The sequence below is a fragment of the Argopecten irradians genome, chromosome 8 (genome assembly GCF_041381155.1).
Source record: "Argopecten irradians isolate NY chromosome 8, Ai_NY, whole genome shotgun sequence".
NCBI lineage: Eukaryota > Metazoa > Mollusca > Bivalvia > Pectinida > Pectinidae > Argopecten > Argopecten irradians.
In genome coordinates, this window is record NC_091141.1 from 36,376,802 (window position 1) to 36,395,017 (window position 18,216).

The 18,216-nt window shown below is 34.6% G+C and overlaps 1 protein-coding gene across 2 annotated transcripts in view; it reads left to right on the forward strand.

Moving 5' to 3' along the window:
* The window catches only part of LOC138330247 (ligand of Numb protein X 2-like), a 105,438-nt gene that overhangs the window by 30,339 nt on the left and 56,883 nt on the right, over nt 1-18,216 (forward strand). The window contains exon 1 of one of the 2 annotated variants that reach the window (XM_069277718.1): nt 15,456-15,701. The exons of the other annotated variant lie outside the window; for it this stretch is intronic. Coding sequence (XP_069133819.1) covers nt 15,622-15,701 — 80 coding nt within the window. The 5' untranslated portion in view covers nt 15,456-15,621. Of the gene's footprint in view, nt 1-15,455; nt 15,702-18,216 lie in introns of those variants that run through there. 2 annotated transcript variants of the gene reach the window in all.

The following is an 18,216-nucleotide window of genomic DNA, read 5'->3' on the forward strand; positions in this document are numbered from 1 at the left end:
CAATCAAGGCTAGGAATTATTGGATATTAACGATCATCATCAAATTCCATATGCAATTATGGAATGTAATAACTGAGCAATGTTAATTATCAAAGTGTAATAATCTGACGTCACTCGCATATGGTCACTATAGCTTTAGCTAATACGCAGTTGCAATTGGTCACTATAGATACATTTGACCTTGTATCAATGCTCAGTCTCTTATTGTAGCTCCAAATTGGGCCGTTGGGTGCCCTGGGATTAAACATTAGTGGTATTTAATTTTACCACTAAACTAATAATGTCATGGTGCATTTAGGATCTTAAATGGTTCAATTACCCTCTGACCTTAGAGGATGGTGTTGGGCCATTTTCTGTCCTGCATGTCTTTATAATAAAAGGCCTCTGACCAGTGATCTGAAAGTGCTCCAATACAAGTAATACTGCTTTATCATTTTTGGCCTTACAGGGTTGTCTCTGAAACTATGACTAGATATATAAAACACACTTCCATAAGGAATGGGTCTTTTCCTTTTTTCCTTTTTGGCCTTTCATTTTCTCTAAGTCTAAAGCAACTAAAGAAAGAGTCAAGAGTGTTTTCTTTTGTATGTCCCTGAACTTCAAACCAATGAACTTAATTAGACTAAATTGTAACATATAAGGAATGGGTTTAGAGTTTCTTTCTTTTTTTTGGTCTTGCATTTTCTCTTAGTAATGTTAACTAGAAAACTATAACAAATGTATGGAAAGAGTCAGTGTTTTCATTTGTGTGTTTCTGAACCTTCGACCATAGCTTTAGCATAAATGCCTGGCCATTTGTGGGTTTTTTTTTATTTGACCTTGTTTGTCTCAAAGTCTATCACAGGATATCGGAAACAACTGAATGAATGAGTCTATTGGGTCATTTAAATTATTTTTTATGTCCCTTCAAGTTTCTGACCGGTGATCTAAAACAGCTGTAACATACAGAATATGTCTAGAGCATTTTCTTAATAACCTTCTAAGTATTAACGTCTTTGACCAAATGTCTTAAACAACTCTGTTAGTAACCATTGATTTTAATTTTCACATTAAGATTTAGACATCATGGATACTCTAATCCGGAAGTTGACCTTCTTGCAGTTTCAAGGTCAAATCCCCTTGTGTATAATGCTGATATATAGGAAGCAATTTGCTTTAAGCCATGAATATGTGGATGTTTTAAATTCCAGTTTTGTGTTGAGTCGATTTTGAATAATTTAGAATGCTTTAAAATGCACACTTCCTAACATAAACGCATAAAACAACAATCAAAGAGCATGTTGTGTACTGAAATGACAATAAAACCGTAAAACACACCACTTATATAAACATTAACACAGAAAATCCATCAGTGGTACAAATTGTAGCTCTGATATAGTCTCAGATGGTCACATATTTTTTACTCTAACTCATTCACCCCTGTAGACAGATTTAGGCTCTTCTTAATCAAAGAATAGACCAGTCCATTATGAATTTTCAGGTGTGAATAACCCCAGCTTCCATCCTCGAGCTGCCCAGGAAGTGTTTTTTATACTACTTACGTAAATATACATTAGTCTTTATAAATATGTTTATGATATGCATTATGTGAGAATCAATATTTGGCCATCATGAAAACTTTTATGAGAAATGAATTTTAAAGAGTATTCAAATTCAATTTGTTTTATGGTTTGTTTCTTCATGTTTAAATTAAATACTGACATTGGTTGTCAGTTTGTGGTGATGATAAAAGCCTGAGACTTCAGGGAAAAATCATCACCCTTTGCCCATATACATTTATAACTTAAAAGAACTAATGCTAAAGCTTTTTTTCTAAACATGCAACACTAATACTGCATGACTAAAGTGATATTATTCCAAATACATAAATTTCTAGGCCGCAACATAACCCTTTAATGTACTTCTTTTTTACTAATGTATCAAACAGTCATGTGTAATATACTGCTCTGAGTCTGACAAATTTGAAGATTTTTTTTATTTTTGTGGAAATGCTGTGTCTAAATTATTTTTATAGATGACTGAACACCTCTGTGTGAATTAATAACAATTTGTACGGTTCAATGAAGATATTTTTCCTTATAGGCGTGAGCTTACCATTGTTTCTGACTTAATTCCTGTAGCACTTCCTATTTTGTACGGGTTCTAAGAAGTATTTTTCATGGGCTCCTAACCATTATACAGTTATAATTGGACATTTCCTTTGAGGCCCTAGCTACAACCATTATATAAGATTATATGACACTTCCTGACCTACAGTATAAAAGTGACAGGATTATCTCTTAGCAACTTCTGCTTGACTGTTAAACATGAATGGAAATAAAGATATTGTCCCCCTCTCAGAGTTCTGACCACTAAATGGTCGAAAAAAATGATTAGTCCACGACTGGACATACAGACCCAGCTGGACAACGGTCTTGTGATTGATGAGCAGCTTTCCTGAAGCTCTAACTGGACAGTCCATTCTACCTAGCACAGTCATAGGAGCCTGATACTCTGTCAGTCTGCCAGAATCTTGACACCCTAATCATGTGTCTTTCTTCTATTTCCACAAACTTGACATATTAGGGTAATGAGATATTGTGCGAGTTATCCGATCCTTAGAGCTAGACTATGTGCTGCTTTTTCTAGGAATAATTCGCCCCCTGCCTTTCCCGAGAGCTGTGCCTTATTTTCAAGGATATCATTCCCTACCATTCCCAAGAGCTGCACCTTATGTCTGGGAATACCATTCCTTACCATTTCTAAGAACAATGCCTTTTTCTGGGAGAGAAAATTATTACTTCCATGCCTTTGAGCTTTGCCCCAATATCTGTGAGAGCAAATTGCTACGTCAATGCACCAATGTCTAGGAGAGTAGCTGACTACCATTCCTTTGAGCAATGCATCTTGTTTCAAGATGAGCAAATGACTACTGTTCCTTTGAGTTTTGCTCTAAATTCCGGGAGAGAAAATTGGCATTTCAATGCCCCAATGTCTAGTGTAACAGTGGGCTACCATTCCTTTGATTTTTGCGCCAATTTTTTGGAGATCAAATTTGACCTATTCATTAGAACTATAGCTATACCGGTTTTCTGGATGAGCAGAATGGCTACCATTCATGATCTTAACATTACATGACATTTCAATTGCAACCTTGACAAAAGAGAAATGTTATGAAAATAAATGTAAGAGAAATCCTGTTATTTATAATTGAATTTTCTTACATTGGAAATGCTCTGAATTATTTGGAATTTAATTACTGAATTTTAAGACAGATCACTACTTCTGTATTAGTTTTCATGCAGAAGAATTAAAACTTTAAGACAATGGAAATTCATTTGCAGATCACAAGCATGATTTACAGCCATTTTTGTGACGTCTGCCCCACAACTGTATCTTAAATGTCAATGGAGTCTAAATTTGAAGGTTAGCGAAAGTTGAAATCTCAAAATAAGAGATCAAAGGAGAGGGGAAAATGGAGGAGAAAACTACGAAGCATAAGAGTACAAGATTTTCCTCTCTTCACAGTGTAATTAATTTTAATGCCAAGTCAAGATTTATGCAGATAAATTTGGGACTACTGCTTTCTGATTAAACGGTTAAGGCCTAAACAACATATTGTACCTTTGGGGTGGCCGACATTGAATTGATGCCGCGTTAATCATTGTAAACCTCGGTGGCCTGTTCAGGTGCCACAATTCTAATTATGATGTGTGACAGGACTTCAGCGGAGCTCTATATTAAATCTCACGATATGTGTGCGTAATAAGCGTTAAATGGTCCTCGAGAGAAATACAGCTTATGATAAATAATCAGATGACGTCCCTCACGTCGGTGCGTTAGTACTCTTCCACGCCACCAGATGTCGATACTATCATCGGCCTTCATTTCCTAAACGACTTTTTCTAAGCAATGTGACCAATTAGATATCTCAGCCTGAACGATTTGGTGGAAATGCAATATTTTTTAATGTTTATTTTTAGGTTAGGTGTTTGTATGGTCGTCCATTAAGTTATTATAGGCGTACAGATCCACACCAATAAACTTATCATATAATTTATCGTGATTGTGGCCCTAGGATGCAAACAATGCAAGCTTTTCTAATGACAGTTGGGTATGGAAAAAACCGGATGACTTGGAGATTATTCCACTTTTAAATAGGGGAGGGCAGGATTTATCCTGATATGTGGCTTAGAGGGTTCCCAAAGGATTGATTGTTCTTTTTTTCCACCCAAACCGTTAGAATACGGGGGTTTCAGGATCCCAAAACCATGTTAGTAAAGTACTATTTACTGTTAATTAGTCCCACCTTCCGATGATCATGACGTCATGATATGTGTTTCATGTTCATGACGTCATACTCACTGGTTAGATGGGACTAATCAACTGTTAATTGTACTTGACCCAAGCCGGTTTGGGATCTCGAAAAAGACGTATTGCATGGCAACTTTGGTAAAGGTCAATGGACCTCTATGACATTGAGATTACCAAATGTTGTTTTATGTATAGCATAAAAGTGATCATAAAATACTTATGATTGTAAGTAATGTTAGGTTTGACCTATGTGTATACCTTCGGTATATGACATAGGCGTCTACAAAAGTACAATTAGCTTCTAACCTAGCAGCTATAACTCATTATATCTATCATTTTATATTATTCTGCACCAAAAGTTCTTATAACTACTCATGACTGTATATAATTGGCGAGCTATATGCATGTGTTCCCTTCCTGACCAGATGTGAGTGGAGCTGGCCCCTGGGGCTGAAACTTTCTTTATGGTTGTAAACAAGCCTTATATACCATAAAATCAATATGTACGTATATACAAATTCAGTGTTGCCACTTATGAATGTCAATCGTGCTTAAGGATAAATTTTCCTCTGAGTTGTATTGTCTTGGTTTGGGTTTTGGTATTTCAATTTGATATCCTATTAACATCCAGGGTCATGTAAGTACGCGCCAGGTTTGTTGGTAGAGGGAAAGCGGAGTACCCGGAGAAAAACCACCAACTAAACGGTCAGAACCTTGCAACTGCCCCACATGGAATTTGAACTCTGAACCCAGAGGTGGAGGTTTTGTGGTAATATGTCGAGACCTCTTAACCACTCGGCCACCACCGTCCCAGTTTCATTGTCATTAGAATTAAGATCATTATAGACAAATTTTATTTCATATTTTGAAATAGAAGTGTAATTGTTAACTTGATATATCTACAGTCAGACCTGTCTATAAAGATCATCCAATGGGACTCATTCATGTACCACGTGATACCCGATAACGTTTGTGCGGGACTATTGTTTCTATTGGTGATGGAATGACGTCAAATGACGTTATCGCGGGATAACGTCATTTCAGCGGGAAGATTACAAAGAGTTACGTTCCATCACCACTGGAGATACTAGTCCCGCACAAACGTTATCGGGTATCACGTGGTACGTGAATTAGTCCCGTTGCAAGGGACATAAAGACAAAATTGTCTATGTAGCCAGGTGGTCTTTATACACAGGTTGAATTGTGTTGAAAATGTTTGTTTGGAACCCCAACATAATGGACTTTTCTTAAGCAAGTGGTTTTCAATACAGAGGTGGTCGCTAAGGCAGGTTTTGATATATAAAAAAAAAAATTTCGATGATATTTGACTTTAAAAGGAATAATTATACAAGTATTGGTGGAGTATGGCTTGTTTTATTAAGAAGAGATTACTTTTACAATGTTAAAACATTATCTTTAGAGGTAATTCTGAAAACTGTTGGTGAACAAGTGTAAAACTTCATTTTGCAATAGTTTAAGTGGATTTTAACTTAATTAGAAATGTTTGAAGGAGATTTTAGTTTCTTGTTGTTTCAAACCCTAACATTGACATTGATGTCTTGATTTGGTAAAAGTTGTCAGGATTAATTTTCAAAACAAAAAGAATATTTATTATTTTAGCAATAACTGTCAACTCTTCAGATTGTAAACCATTCTTCGGGAAAAACGAGTTTTACCAAGTTTTATAGCCCTGAGGGCATGGTCAGTTTTGAAGACAAATGCCATTTTTATGGAACGATGAATACATTCTGTGTGTTATATGATGATCAAAATCATAAACTTCTTTTCTTGTTATCTTTCAAAAATGATCGCCTAACTCAGTAGTACAATTTAATGAATCACATTTGCTTCGTTATGGCGGCACAGGAAAAGACAATAAAGATTCTTTGGTAACGTTGCAATTATACGCAGTACTATCAACGAGCGATGGAGATTTTAGGGAAATAAAAATCTTACAGTTTAAATAGCAGGCAGCAGCACTTGGCTTTTAGCAAAAGTGTTTAGATGCACTTGTGCATTATGAATGGAATTCCCAAGATTTTAGCTGGGGAAAAAAACTTTGAATAGAAAGCACACAACAAACACAAGATGGAAACCCAGGGAGGAGATAAATGAAATGGAATCGGAAATGAATCAAACTTACGATGGCTGTTTTATACAGGGGTGATCTGTTTAATTTTCTGTTCTAAAATATCTCTGTATAGAATTCTAAAAGACAAAAACGCCAATTTAATTAAACGGTGCCTTTTAATTAATTTCCACGTTCCTTTTCGACACTTAATCTTGTGTTGAAATGCACATATATAACATAGCTTCAGAAATGATGTTAGTCTGGGTGGTAATTTAAGATTCAGATCAGAAAATAACTTGCAAATGACGGTATTAAATCGGTTGTTGGTGTATAGCTTGCCTCTGATTAATACGCTTAAAGTGTCTAACTCAGATACGTGTGTATGTCTGAGATGATTGCGGAGAAAATCACCATGAGTGAAATATTACGTCATAATACAATATGTAGTTAAAATAGCGTAAATTAGGATATTTTAGATGTGTTCATATTTTGATGTATTTGGCATGTAAGCACCAAAATTAAACCCACTAAAATAATTTGACTATATTCATATTGCCTTTTGACCGAATATTAAGGTTGTGGAATTCTATCTCCATGAATTGAGTATCAAACCATGTAAGTATTATTTACAAATGATATACAGTAGATAAATTCATCTGCATCATTCTATTGATTACAAATGTAATGATGCACTTTCCAGGTATATCACATTACATAAACAAATAATACAAGAACACCTGTTCAAGGGTTGTTGTTTTTTTTAATGTAAATTTAATGACATTATGAAAACATGTATACCAGGTAGGTACAATTCCCACATGGATATCCAAAAATAAAATTTATCCATCCCATTTTGGCACAAAAATGCCAAACGCCAAAATTTCCCAAAAAAGAAACAGGTGTTCAAGGGTTGTTGTTTTTTTTTATGTAAATTTAACGACATTTGTGAAATCATATATACAAGGTAGGTACAATTCGCACATGGATATCCAAAAATAGAATTTATCCATCCCATTTTTGCACAAAAATGCTGAACGCCAAAATTTCCCAAATTATGGTAGTTTTTGAAGTAACTCCATGCATCTTAAACAAAAAACGTTCTCATCCATATATGAGTTGATTGTTTATGGCTCTGCCATGAAACAGGAGTTGTCGACATCATCCGTCCTAGCTATCCCATCCCGTCCAGGTGACCCTGTCACATAGCCTCTTATCCTGATTTGATATTCAGATCGATATCATGCTCGAAAACCACATGCTGCAGTTGCCAGGTATTGACTGTAGGTCAGTGGTTTTTCTCTAGGTACTCCAGTTTTTCTCCACTTAATTACCAATTGGTGCATCCTTAACTGTCACTGGCTGCTAAAGATGCTCCATTGCCGGCAGAGCATAAACAATACCCATCATTTGAATATTAATTGGTGTTTAATTGTGTATATATATGTATAATTAATACAAAAAATAATGGAAAATAATTTATTTTGCTTTTGGTACATGCGTAATCTGTACTTAATTCTATAAAGCACATAGTGCCATGGATATTTTTTGGCATGCAAATAATTATTTTTAATATTTGTATCTTGAAATGAAATTAAAAGCTCAAAATTTTCAATGGTGGTTTAAATGATGTAAAGTAGGTAACTTTTGTAACTTGAAGAAAATTATGAATTTGTCTGTTACTGTTTTTGATAGAGAGAAAATACAATTCGTCAGCGGTGTAGCATCTTTATAAGGACTAAAAGAAATTATGAACACAAACCTTGCAGTGTTGATTCATTCCTGAAGTTATCCCACCTTTTTCGATTGTCTCGACTTCATCCCCACAGACAAATGATCAATGAAGCCAATTTCCTATTGAACACCAAACGTACAACGTTAAGACATTCTGACTGATTAAGGCGATTTTGATGTCTAAAGGTGGAGAAGAAATCGTTGTAAAGGATTACCAATATGCAATACTAGGGCTTCCTCAATTGTGTCTGTTTTCTTTCAAAGTATACATTTGGGATTGAATGCATGGCCAAGATTACAGCAACATGCAAGTTACTTGCAATTTTTTTCTTCATTCGAAAGTTTGGAAATCGTTGGTTTTGAAATTAGTTTGAGAATGCTTTTGAAAAATTTGTCACATTAATTTCAAGGTCGACTGCATTAAAAGATACTGAGATATTTTAAAGACTGAAAATGTGAGCAATGGGGTGTATTTTGGGTCTAATATAGAGGTTTGTGTATAATCGTGTGAAGTTAGACTTGTGAGGAAGAAATTTTAACAAATGTCAATTATGTCATTTCAATATAATCCTTAATGACTGCTTTAATGAATTAATTGCACTATGATTCTGGTTAATTGTCTTTAAGGATAAAGGCGATGCTAAAATATGTTGAAGTTCAGAATTGATTATACCCCCTGTAATGAAGTTAAGGGGGTATACTGGAATCGGGTTGTCTGTCCGTCCGGTTTTCACACACACCAACCTCCCCCACCCTTCCCCCACCCAAACCCCTGCAATGAAGTTATACTGGAAATGGGTTGTCTGTCGGTCTGAAGAAAAGCAGTTTGTGGCAGAATTTGACCTAAGTTAAAAAAGACTTTAAAAAGGGGGGAGGACGCTTATTGCTGAGTTCAGGCTTATTTTCTTTAGGATACAGTAAATGTAAAAGGGTTTGCTGATGAACAGTGAATTTTCATAATAATATTGTATTCTAGCTTCCAATGAAAGATCTTGAGAAGAACTTCAGTTCTAGTTATATATGTGAGGCCATCATCATTTGCTCCTGACGGTTTTAACATCTAGATTTAATTTCCTGCTAATAAAATCTTCAGCAGAATTTTAATACCCTCACAAAATTCAGTATTTTACAAGACTTGCTTTAGTTTCGGTGATATATTCCAGGGTTTTATTGAATGTCATATTTTTTTTCCACTGCTTTCCATAGAAAACAGGTCTTAAATCAGACATGCTACACCCGTCTGTTAAATAACTTTGACTCAGAAAGGATGAATTTGTCTGACAGTGTATAAAAATGGTGACAGAATACGTAACAACATCATAGGGTTTGTGTGCAGCCTCATTTCCCGGCTAGACACAACCAGGTATATCACATAAGTATATCTACAATCCTTTAGGCATCAAACAATCAACCAGAGAGGAAAAAAAGCCAAGCTGATTTTGTAAATTAATCATGAGTCGGAGTTTGTGGTAGTCTGGGACTCGTATCAGACACAATACCGTGCCAGCGGCAGTTAATGTCCGGAACATGGCTGGGTACAATCTGACGTTAATACTCAGCAGGGTAGTCAGGGTTGTCCCCTTCTCCTAATATTGTTTATTGACATGAGATGCTTGATGGGATATTATATGGTTCTGGTGAAAGTTTTGTGTTTTTTTCTAAATTAGAAATTATTACAGAGAATATTAAAACACTCATGCATAAAGATATTCTATCACTCCATACCATTAATCCAAGCTCCTACAGTTCATACTGCATCAATCCATACTCCTACAGTTCATACTTCCATCTATCCATACTCATCAATCCATACTCCTACAGTTCATGCTCCCATCAATCCATACTCCATCAATCCATACTCCTACAGATCATACTCTATCAATCCATACTCCATCAATTCATAATCCTACAGTTCATACTTCCATCTATCCATACTCATCAATCCATACTCCTACAGTTCGTGACCCCATCAATCCATACTCCATCAATCCATAGTGTTTCCCACAGCCCCGATTAGCATGGCGCCGCGCCATGCCCTTTTTACCTGACGCCATGCCCCTATAACCTAACGCCCTGCCCCGTTTGTCCCCAGTACACTTTTACTAAACTACCAAAATACCAGGCAGTGGCTTGATAATTAAGTAAACAAAAGAGGTGTGACCACTCCCTGACCCCCTGACCAATACCCCAGTGGCCCTAATTAGCAGCCTTGGGCTATTTCCACCTTGGCTTGTGGTGTCACTTTCAGGTCTGTGTATTACGTAAGCTGAAGTCTGAGCAGCCGATCGGCAGCCTAGAAAACAATCAGCTGGCCTTTCAATAAGTTTTATGACTACCACAGATAGTGAGCATTACTTCAAAAACAAATACTGCTTACAACTGTAAATTATTTACTTACGTTTTTAATGTTAAATAGGCCTATCTATATCTGATGGATGTCACAAAATTTGCAATCGTAATGGCCGCCATTTTGGGTGTATTGTAAAAGTAGATCCGGAGGTATTGAATTTCAGGATTTTTACTAATATGTACACGTTTTTAAAAATGAAAACGGTATAAATTTTTTTAGAATTTCGATGTGAATTTATTTTTAGAAAAGATATATTAATATTAATAAAATTATTAATAGCAAAGTAATTAAAATAAATCAAATTAAAAAGATTTTTTTTTTTTCTCTATCGGATTAAATTCAAATATTTGGAATACTAATCTAATTATCTGTATTTTCTTAATTTAATGCTTGTAAATTTAGAACATTTTTTTAATTAATTATTCATTATAATGAAACATGTTATCTTATTCAATTCAATACAGTATTTTTAATATTTCAATAAAGATATATATTAAAAATAAAGGTAATTGGATTGAAATAAAGGAATACATTTTGCATTTTTCCCATTCTTTTAATTAATATAAATGAAATTTAGATCTTTCTTGTGAATCAATTATAGTCATGATCATATGTGATCGGCAGATAACTATTTCCAAAATCATTTTGTTCACTCAGAATAATTAAATGGATGTTCTGATATTACTTAGCAACTAAGAGAGTTTAAAGCATTTAAATGATATTAAGTTGAACCAGAATTACATTAACAACAAGACAGTTTTAAAGATTTTCCCTTGTATTGGAAGTCGTCGATATAACCTTTGTGCCCCTCTGATGGTTATTTATCGCGGTCAAAGTGCCCTTTTCAAAACCCAGCACCATGCCCTTTTTTTTCCTGTGGGAAACACTAATCCATACTCCTACAGATCATACTCCATCAATCCATACTCCTACAGATCATACTCCCATCAATCCATACTCCATCAATCCATAATCCTACAGTTCATACTCCATCAATCCATACTCCTACAGTTCATGCTCCCATCAATTCATACTCCATCAATCCATACTCCTACAGATCATACTCCATCAATCCATACTCCTACAGTTCATACTCCCATCAATCCATACTCCATCAATCCATACTCCTACAGATCATACTCCATCAATCCATACTTCATCAATTCATAATTCCATCAATCCATAATCCTACAGTTCATGCTCCGATCAATCCATACTCCATCAATCCATACTCCTACAGATCATACTCTATCAATCCATACTCCATCAATTCATAATCCTACAGTTCATACTCCATTAATCCATACCCCTACAGATCATACTCTATCAATCCATACTCCATCAATCCCTACCCCTACAGATCATACTCCCATCAATCCATATTCCTACAGATCATACTCCCATCAATCCATATTCCTACAAATCATACTCCCATCAATCCATATTCCTACAAATCATACTCCCATCAATCCATACTCCTACAGTTCATACTCCCATCAATCCATACTTCTACAGTTCATACCCCTACAGATCATACTCCCATCAATCAATATTCCTAAAAAATCATACTTCAATCAATCCATATTCCTACAAATCATACTCCCATCAATCCATACTCCTACAGTTCATACTCCCATCAATCCATACTTCTACAGTTCATACTCCTACAAATCATACTCCCATCAATCCATATTCCTACAAATCATACTCCATCAATCCATACTCCTACAGATCATACTCCATCAATCCATACTCCTACAGATCATACTCCCATCAATCTATACTCCTACAGTTCATACTCCCATCAATCCATACTCCATCAATCCTAAAGTTCATGAAAAAATCTATACAAATACACATTGATGTACATATATCCCTATTCTGTGTAATGTATAATAATGTGATACAATTTTTGTTTGAAGAGAAATTCAGTAAGTCTTTTACACCATTAAAAACCACGATTTGAGTTTTTGTTATCACCTGTTGCCAACACCACCATTTTTGTCGGTTTTGTTATAGAATTGTTTAGAATTTCCTTTGAATCTGTTTATAGTTACTTCCTATGATTGGTGAACAGTTTACATTGTATCTAGTATTTTTAGGTCAAAAAGAAATTATTAACATGGGAATTCCGTGTGGTATGTACATGTGATTGTGCGGTTTGATGTAAATTTACTGTTTCCACGGCGATATCTATACATTGATACCGTAACCAGACTGCCGTTTTTCAGATTCCCCGATGATAGTACATGCCACCCTCGGCCAATGTATAACTTAATACTGAATAATGATCGAACCACATCAAACACAACAAAACGACGAGAGATCAGTGTCACTAATAAGCAGACGTCAATGAAAATAAATTGACAACAGATCAGGCCGGGAATAAATTCTATAAATTGGTGGACTTAAGTTCTTATTGATAGGTGTTTGTCTTATTACCATATCTCGTTAACAGGTATACATTTTTGTTTGTCTTATATATGTGTCTGCCATGTTCACTGCTAACAAGGGTCTGGTCACGTTTATCAAAGGATTCTTTCGTTACCTGAAAACTCCATGATGAATTGTGAAGGATGAGAAGACTTTGTCAAGGTATAACTGTCTTGTATAATTTGTAAGTTGAACTATAAATTTTATGGTATTTCGTTTGATGTTTAAAAACCTATCTCATTATGTATTATTATTGATGTTTGTTTTACGTTGTTTTTGTGTTTTAATTCCTACTGTATAGCTGAAACTGCCTGACATCGGCTATAGGCGATGGATGGTTTTTCTCCAGGTACTCTGGTTTGCCTTCACACACCAAAAAATGAAGCATTCGTACAACTGTACCTGTGAATTAAATCTAACATAAAACAAAATCAAGCAAATTTAAAAACATCCTTTGTCAAATACATCTTTTGACATATAAATTTTGTGTTATATATATAAGATATGATAGGATTGAACAAGTGACATATACATTTTGTGTAAGAAAGTCTGAGTTTTAGGTGTAAAACCACCAACCAACAAATCCAGCAGGTGACTCAGTTCTTGATTTTATTCATCAGAAATGAAAAACTATGGTGGTAAAATGTCTGACACTTTAACCACTATGCCATCCTTTCCACCACATAATGATAACTGGATATATGTTTATGTAATAGTCAATGTCAACATTATTTGTACATTTTCGATATTTGTATGGCTGTCTCTACAAGAACAGCTGGGAACATACACGTATTACCTATATATATAATGATTGATGGATTGAAACATGACAGATAGCTATCACCTTTCCTAATTAGCACCTCCGGGCTGTAGATATACTGATAAGTTAACACCAATTAGCTTCTATACTTCTGTAGATACACAACTGTCCAGTGGCCACACGATTGTGTATCTATAGAGATAAAACCTGTCTGAACAACCACCTCTGTATAAAGACCACCTGTTTAATAAGACCTCTTTCTTAGGGTCCCAAATGGTTGACTCTAACATAAAATCTGAATAATGTATAAAGACCACTTCTGTCTTGTTTCTAAAGGGTGGTCTTTATAGAAAGGTTTGACTGTCCTTGGGCTGGTCTTTATAGATAGGTTTGATTGTGTCTTGGGTGGTCTATAGACAGGTTTGGTCCCTTGGGTATTATAGACAGGTTTGATTGTCCCTTGGGTGCATATTTAACTGTCCTTTAGGTGATCTTTATAGACAGGTTTGACTGTATATATTATGACTATGGATGCAACAAGATTGCTTCAAAGGATCTTTTCACAATGGATAGGAAGGGGGAGACAACTCAAGATAAAATTATCATCTTGTCCAGTATTGATTGACGCCCGTGTAATTTGCACACAACAGCCTGTAATTTTCAGTGACTAATCGGCAGGGTTTTCTCACCAGACTCTCTCCACAGAAGTACCCTCCCTATAGCATTGGCTATACTTTAAATAGAGCTTACTTGATACTGAACGTCCGCTGTCATCCATCCTTCTGATATGAAACACCTTAATTCTCCTATAGACAATCTCCTCTACTATAAGCACCTTTCTCGCTCCTCATTTCTATAGATACTCGAAAATCGTTGATTGAATCAGATTAAATGTGATGAGGAAAATTCCGAGAGGAACCTATTTTTCCTGTGTTGGATAAGAGGCAGCAACAGGTACTTGGAATAGAGTAGCAAACGGCCATTCTGGTGGTAGTCGTTTACCGCTGGACATCAATCGTCTGTCAATTGGCAGTGTAGTGGCTGTAGGTGTCGCCGGTGAACCGCGACAGTCACCTGTGCGACTTGTTTAACAGTGTGTTATAACAGGGTTAATAGTATAAGCAAGTAGCTGATGATGGATCCGAAGTGAGATTTTAGCTTATATAATCATCAGATATAATTATTTGGGGAGAAATATCAGTTTTGTCGGTCAATTTCCGCGTGTCAAGAGTTTTTGATGGAGGAGCCGTTAGGAAAGGTGGTGTGTGTGTGTACACGGCAGGTAGTGACTTACAAACAGAAAAGTGACTGAATCAATGGCTGGTGATCGACACATATATATATAAAAGTGTATGTTCTCTCTCGGCAGTGTGTAGGGACTAAACAGGCAATGAGGTGATGGGGGATTAGTTTGTGAACACAATACCCCAAACTTATCTCACATGGAGCCACATGGAGCCAACTGGAGTTATAAATTCTTATTTTCTGATGGTTGGATTTAGCAACCATTTTGTTGGAGCTCGTTCTTGATGCATTTATTCATTTGGAAGTTTAGATACCTACTTTCAGTTTGATTTTCATCGCAACTGGATTGAAGATTGATATACATGATGGAGAATTAGATTCTTAATTTCCAAGCGATGTAGTTGAATACTTTGACATTCATTTGTTATTGGCACTATAAACTTGATACAAAGTAGTTCTAAATATCTACTTTCATTTTCATTTTAATTGCATTGGATTTAGGTACATATTGGAGCTATAGATTTGTAATTTCTTTGTGATGTTTCTGAATTCTTTGACCTTTCATTGGAGGTTAATTCTTGACTTCATACACACTTCTCAGCAATGAAGTCCATTGATTTGATAAGTATTTCATTCTTGGAGTTTGAAGTGATTTAATAAGTGTGAGTTATCATTAATTGCCGAGAGAGCTTAAATAATAAGTGTACATTTTAATATGAAATTCATGGAATAATCTTGATGAAAACGTTAATGCCGGCCAATAGTATGGACAGCGGGGTCCTACAGGAGGAAACAGGACTTGTACTCTCTCCATTCAGGTAAGTCGCACTTCGACAGGTGTCATTTACGCTCTTATAAATGTCATCTAGGGACACGACTCACCGAGGACCTTTGAACATCAAGTTGCCATGTATACACATGCTTAGGCTATAAAGTACATAAAGTACATCAGAAACTAAAGTATATGATCTTTGATAGGACAATTTTAATAGAGACCTTTGATATTAAAGTTTTAAGAGAGAGATATTTACTATTAAAGTTTTAATAGACATTTGCTATTTAAGTTTTGATATAGATTTGATAGAAACCTTTACTATCAAAGTTTTAATGGACATTTATGATTAAGATTTTAATAGAGACATTTACTATTAAAGTTTTAATTGAGACATTTACCATTAAAGTTTTAATATACATTTTTGTATATTAAAGTTTAAAGTTTTAATAGACCTTTTCTATTAAGTTTTAATAGACCTTTACTGTTAAAGTTTTAATAGACCTTTTTATTAAAGTTTTAATAGACCTTTTCTATTAAAGTTTTAATAGACCTTTACTTTAAGTTTTAATAGACCTTTACTGTTAAAGTTTTAATAGACCTTTTCTATAAAGTTTTAAAACTTACTTTTAAAGTTTTAATAGACTTTTCTATTAAAGTTTTTAGACCTTTTCTATAAAGTTTTAATAGACTTTACTGTTAAGTTTAATAGACCTTTTCTATTAAAGTTTTAATAGACCTTTATTAAGTTTTAATAGACCTTTTTATTAAATTTAATAGACCTTTTCTATTAAAGTTTTATAGAACTTTACTGTTAAAGTTTTAATAGAGATTTTCTGTTAAAGTTGTAATAGAGATTTTTACCATTAAAATTTTAATAGAGAGATCTTTACTATTAAAAGTTTTAGTAGAGAGATATTTACCATTAAAAAGTCATGATTACATGATTATATATAGAAGATTAAAACAGCATGTATTTATAAGGTAAACACTTTGTCAATGGATTTGTCAATTATTTCCTGTTTTGTTTGAAAGAGATGTTACGTATTTTCTATCTGACATTGTTCTGAAAACTGGACGAGAAATAAGAATCAATTTTCTAAAGTAGGCTAAAAATCAATTATTTATGGAAAAACATGCATAGAACAAAAATCAATGCTGACAATATGTTAAAATGCAAATGAATAAATTTCTAAAAAAGTCTTTGAAGTGAATTATATTTTGAAATGATTGCTAGTTAAAACCTGTTATATCACACTAAATTGGCCTTCATAAATTCAGGTTTATATAGCGTTTATAACACAAGTGTCAACAAGAGCAATGCACTAAAGTAAACAATTATCGTTTCCAATGCTTTATTAATGCTAGTTTGACTTTCATAGCTCCATTTATGACTTTTGTCACAAATAAATGACAAAGGAGAACACAAAGCGAGTGTTTAGTATCAGGTTTTCCCTGCTGGCATTATTTTACTTCCGTACATTAAAAAATGGTTAAAAGGGACGCAATATTAAAAGTATAATTTCATAATAAAAAAAATTTTAAATGATGATCATGAACTCGGGAAAGTCAACATAAATTTGACAATTTGTTTGATTCGGATGTGTCAAAATGTTTTGTCTGTTCTTTGAGATAATGAGTTTTGGCTGTATTACAGTATAACAAGTTGGTTTTTTTTTCTGTAAAAGATTTAAGTGAGGAAGCAGATATAATGAAAACAAACCATCAACAAAATGAATTTAAACCGCTATACAATTTTCAAAGATTTATTGTGTAACAGTGGCAGTATGAGAAACAGTCAATGTGTCAGTATGAGAAATGATACAGTTGATGGTGGTAGTGTAAGAATGGACATCAGTCAAGGACAGCGGTTTGAGAATTTATACTGTTGGGGGACACGTACAGGTTTTAGGAAATGTTGCTGACAAATGACCACATAGACTGGTCACCAGACCCAAAGTTGTTGATAAGATTTTCTGAGCAGAGTTATCTCCCCCTAGTTTGAAACTTAGAATCAGACATGTAGGTGGGGAAAAAATAATCAAGACCATTTTTAGTGATTATTTTTAATATTCTAGAGACTGGTGGCCAGTCTAATGACCACTATACATCCTTTATATCAATTATATGTGGAGACAGCATAAATATGCTAAAAGGAACACATCCAGCAGATTATATTTTAGACTTGGCAGTGTAATCTGAGATTAAGATACCAGATTTTCATCCTTCACAATTATAGATGATTTACCACACATACAGACAGATCCTGAACATACCTCTCACTGCCAGTGATCAACACCAGGCCGCTGTAATTGGTTATTAAAATTATATATTGACTGGTACTAATAATATGATATTTTTCTAAAACAAGACAGGATCTCCTTGTCATATAATTCTATATTATCTGGAAACAAGCTAGAATTTTTATATTACACTAAATATAAAATAGCCCTCAGGGTAGTCGTTATATACAGCTGTATATGTAGCAGCTGCTACAGAAAGTTTTTTTGTTTATTTGTTTTTTAATTTAATGTGACTACTGGAGTAAACTGGTTTTTGCC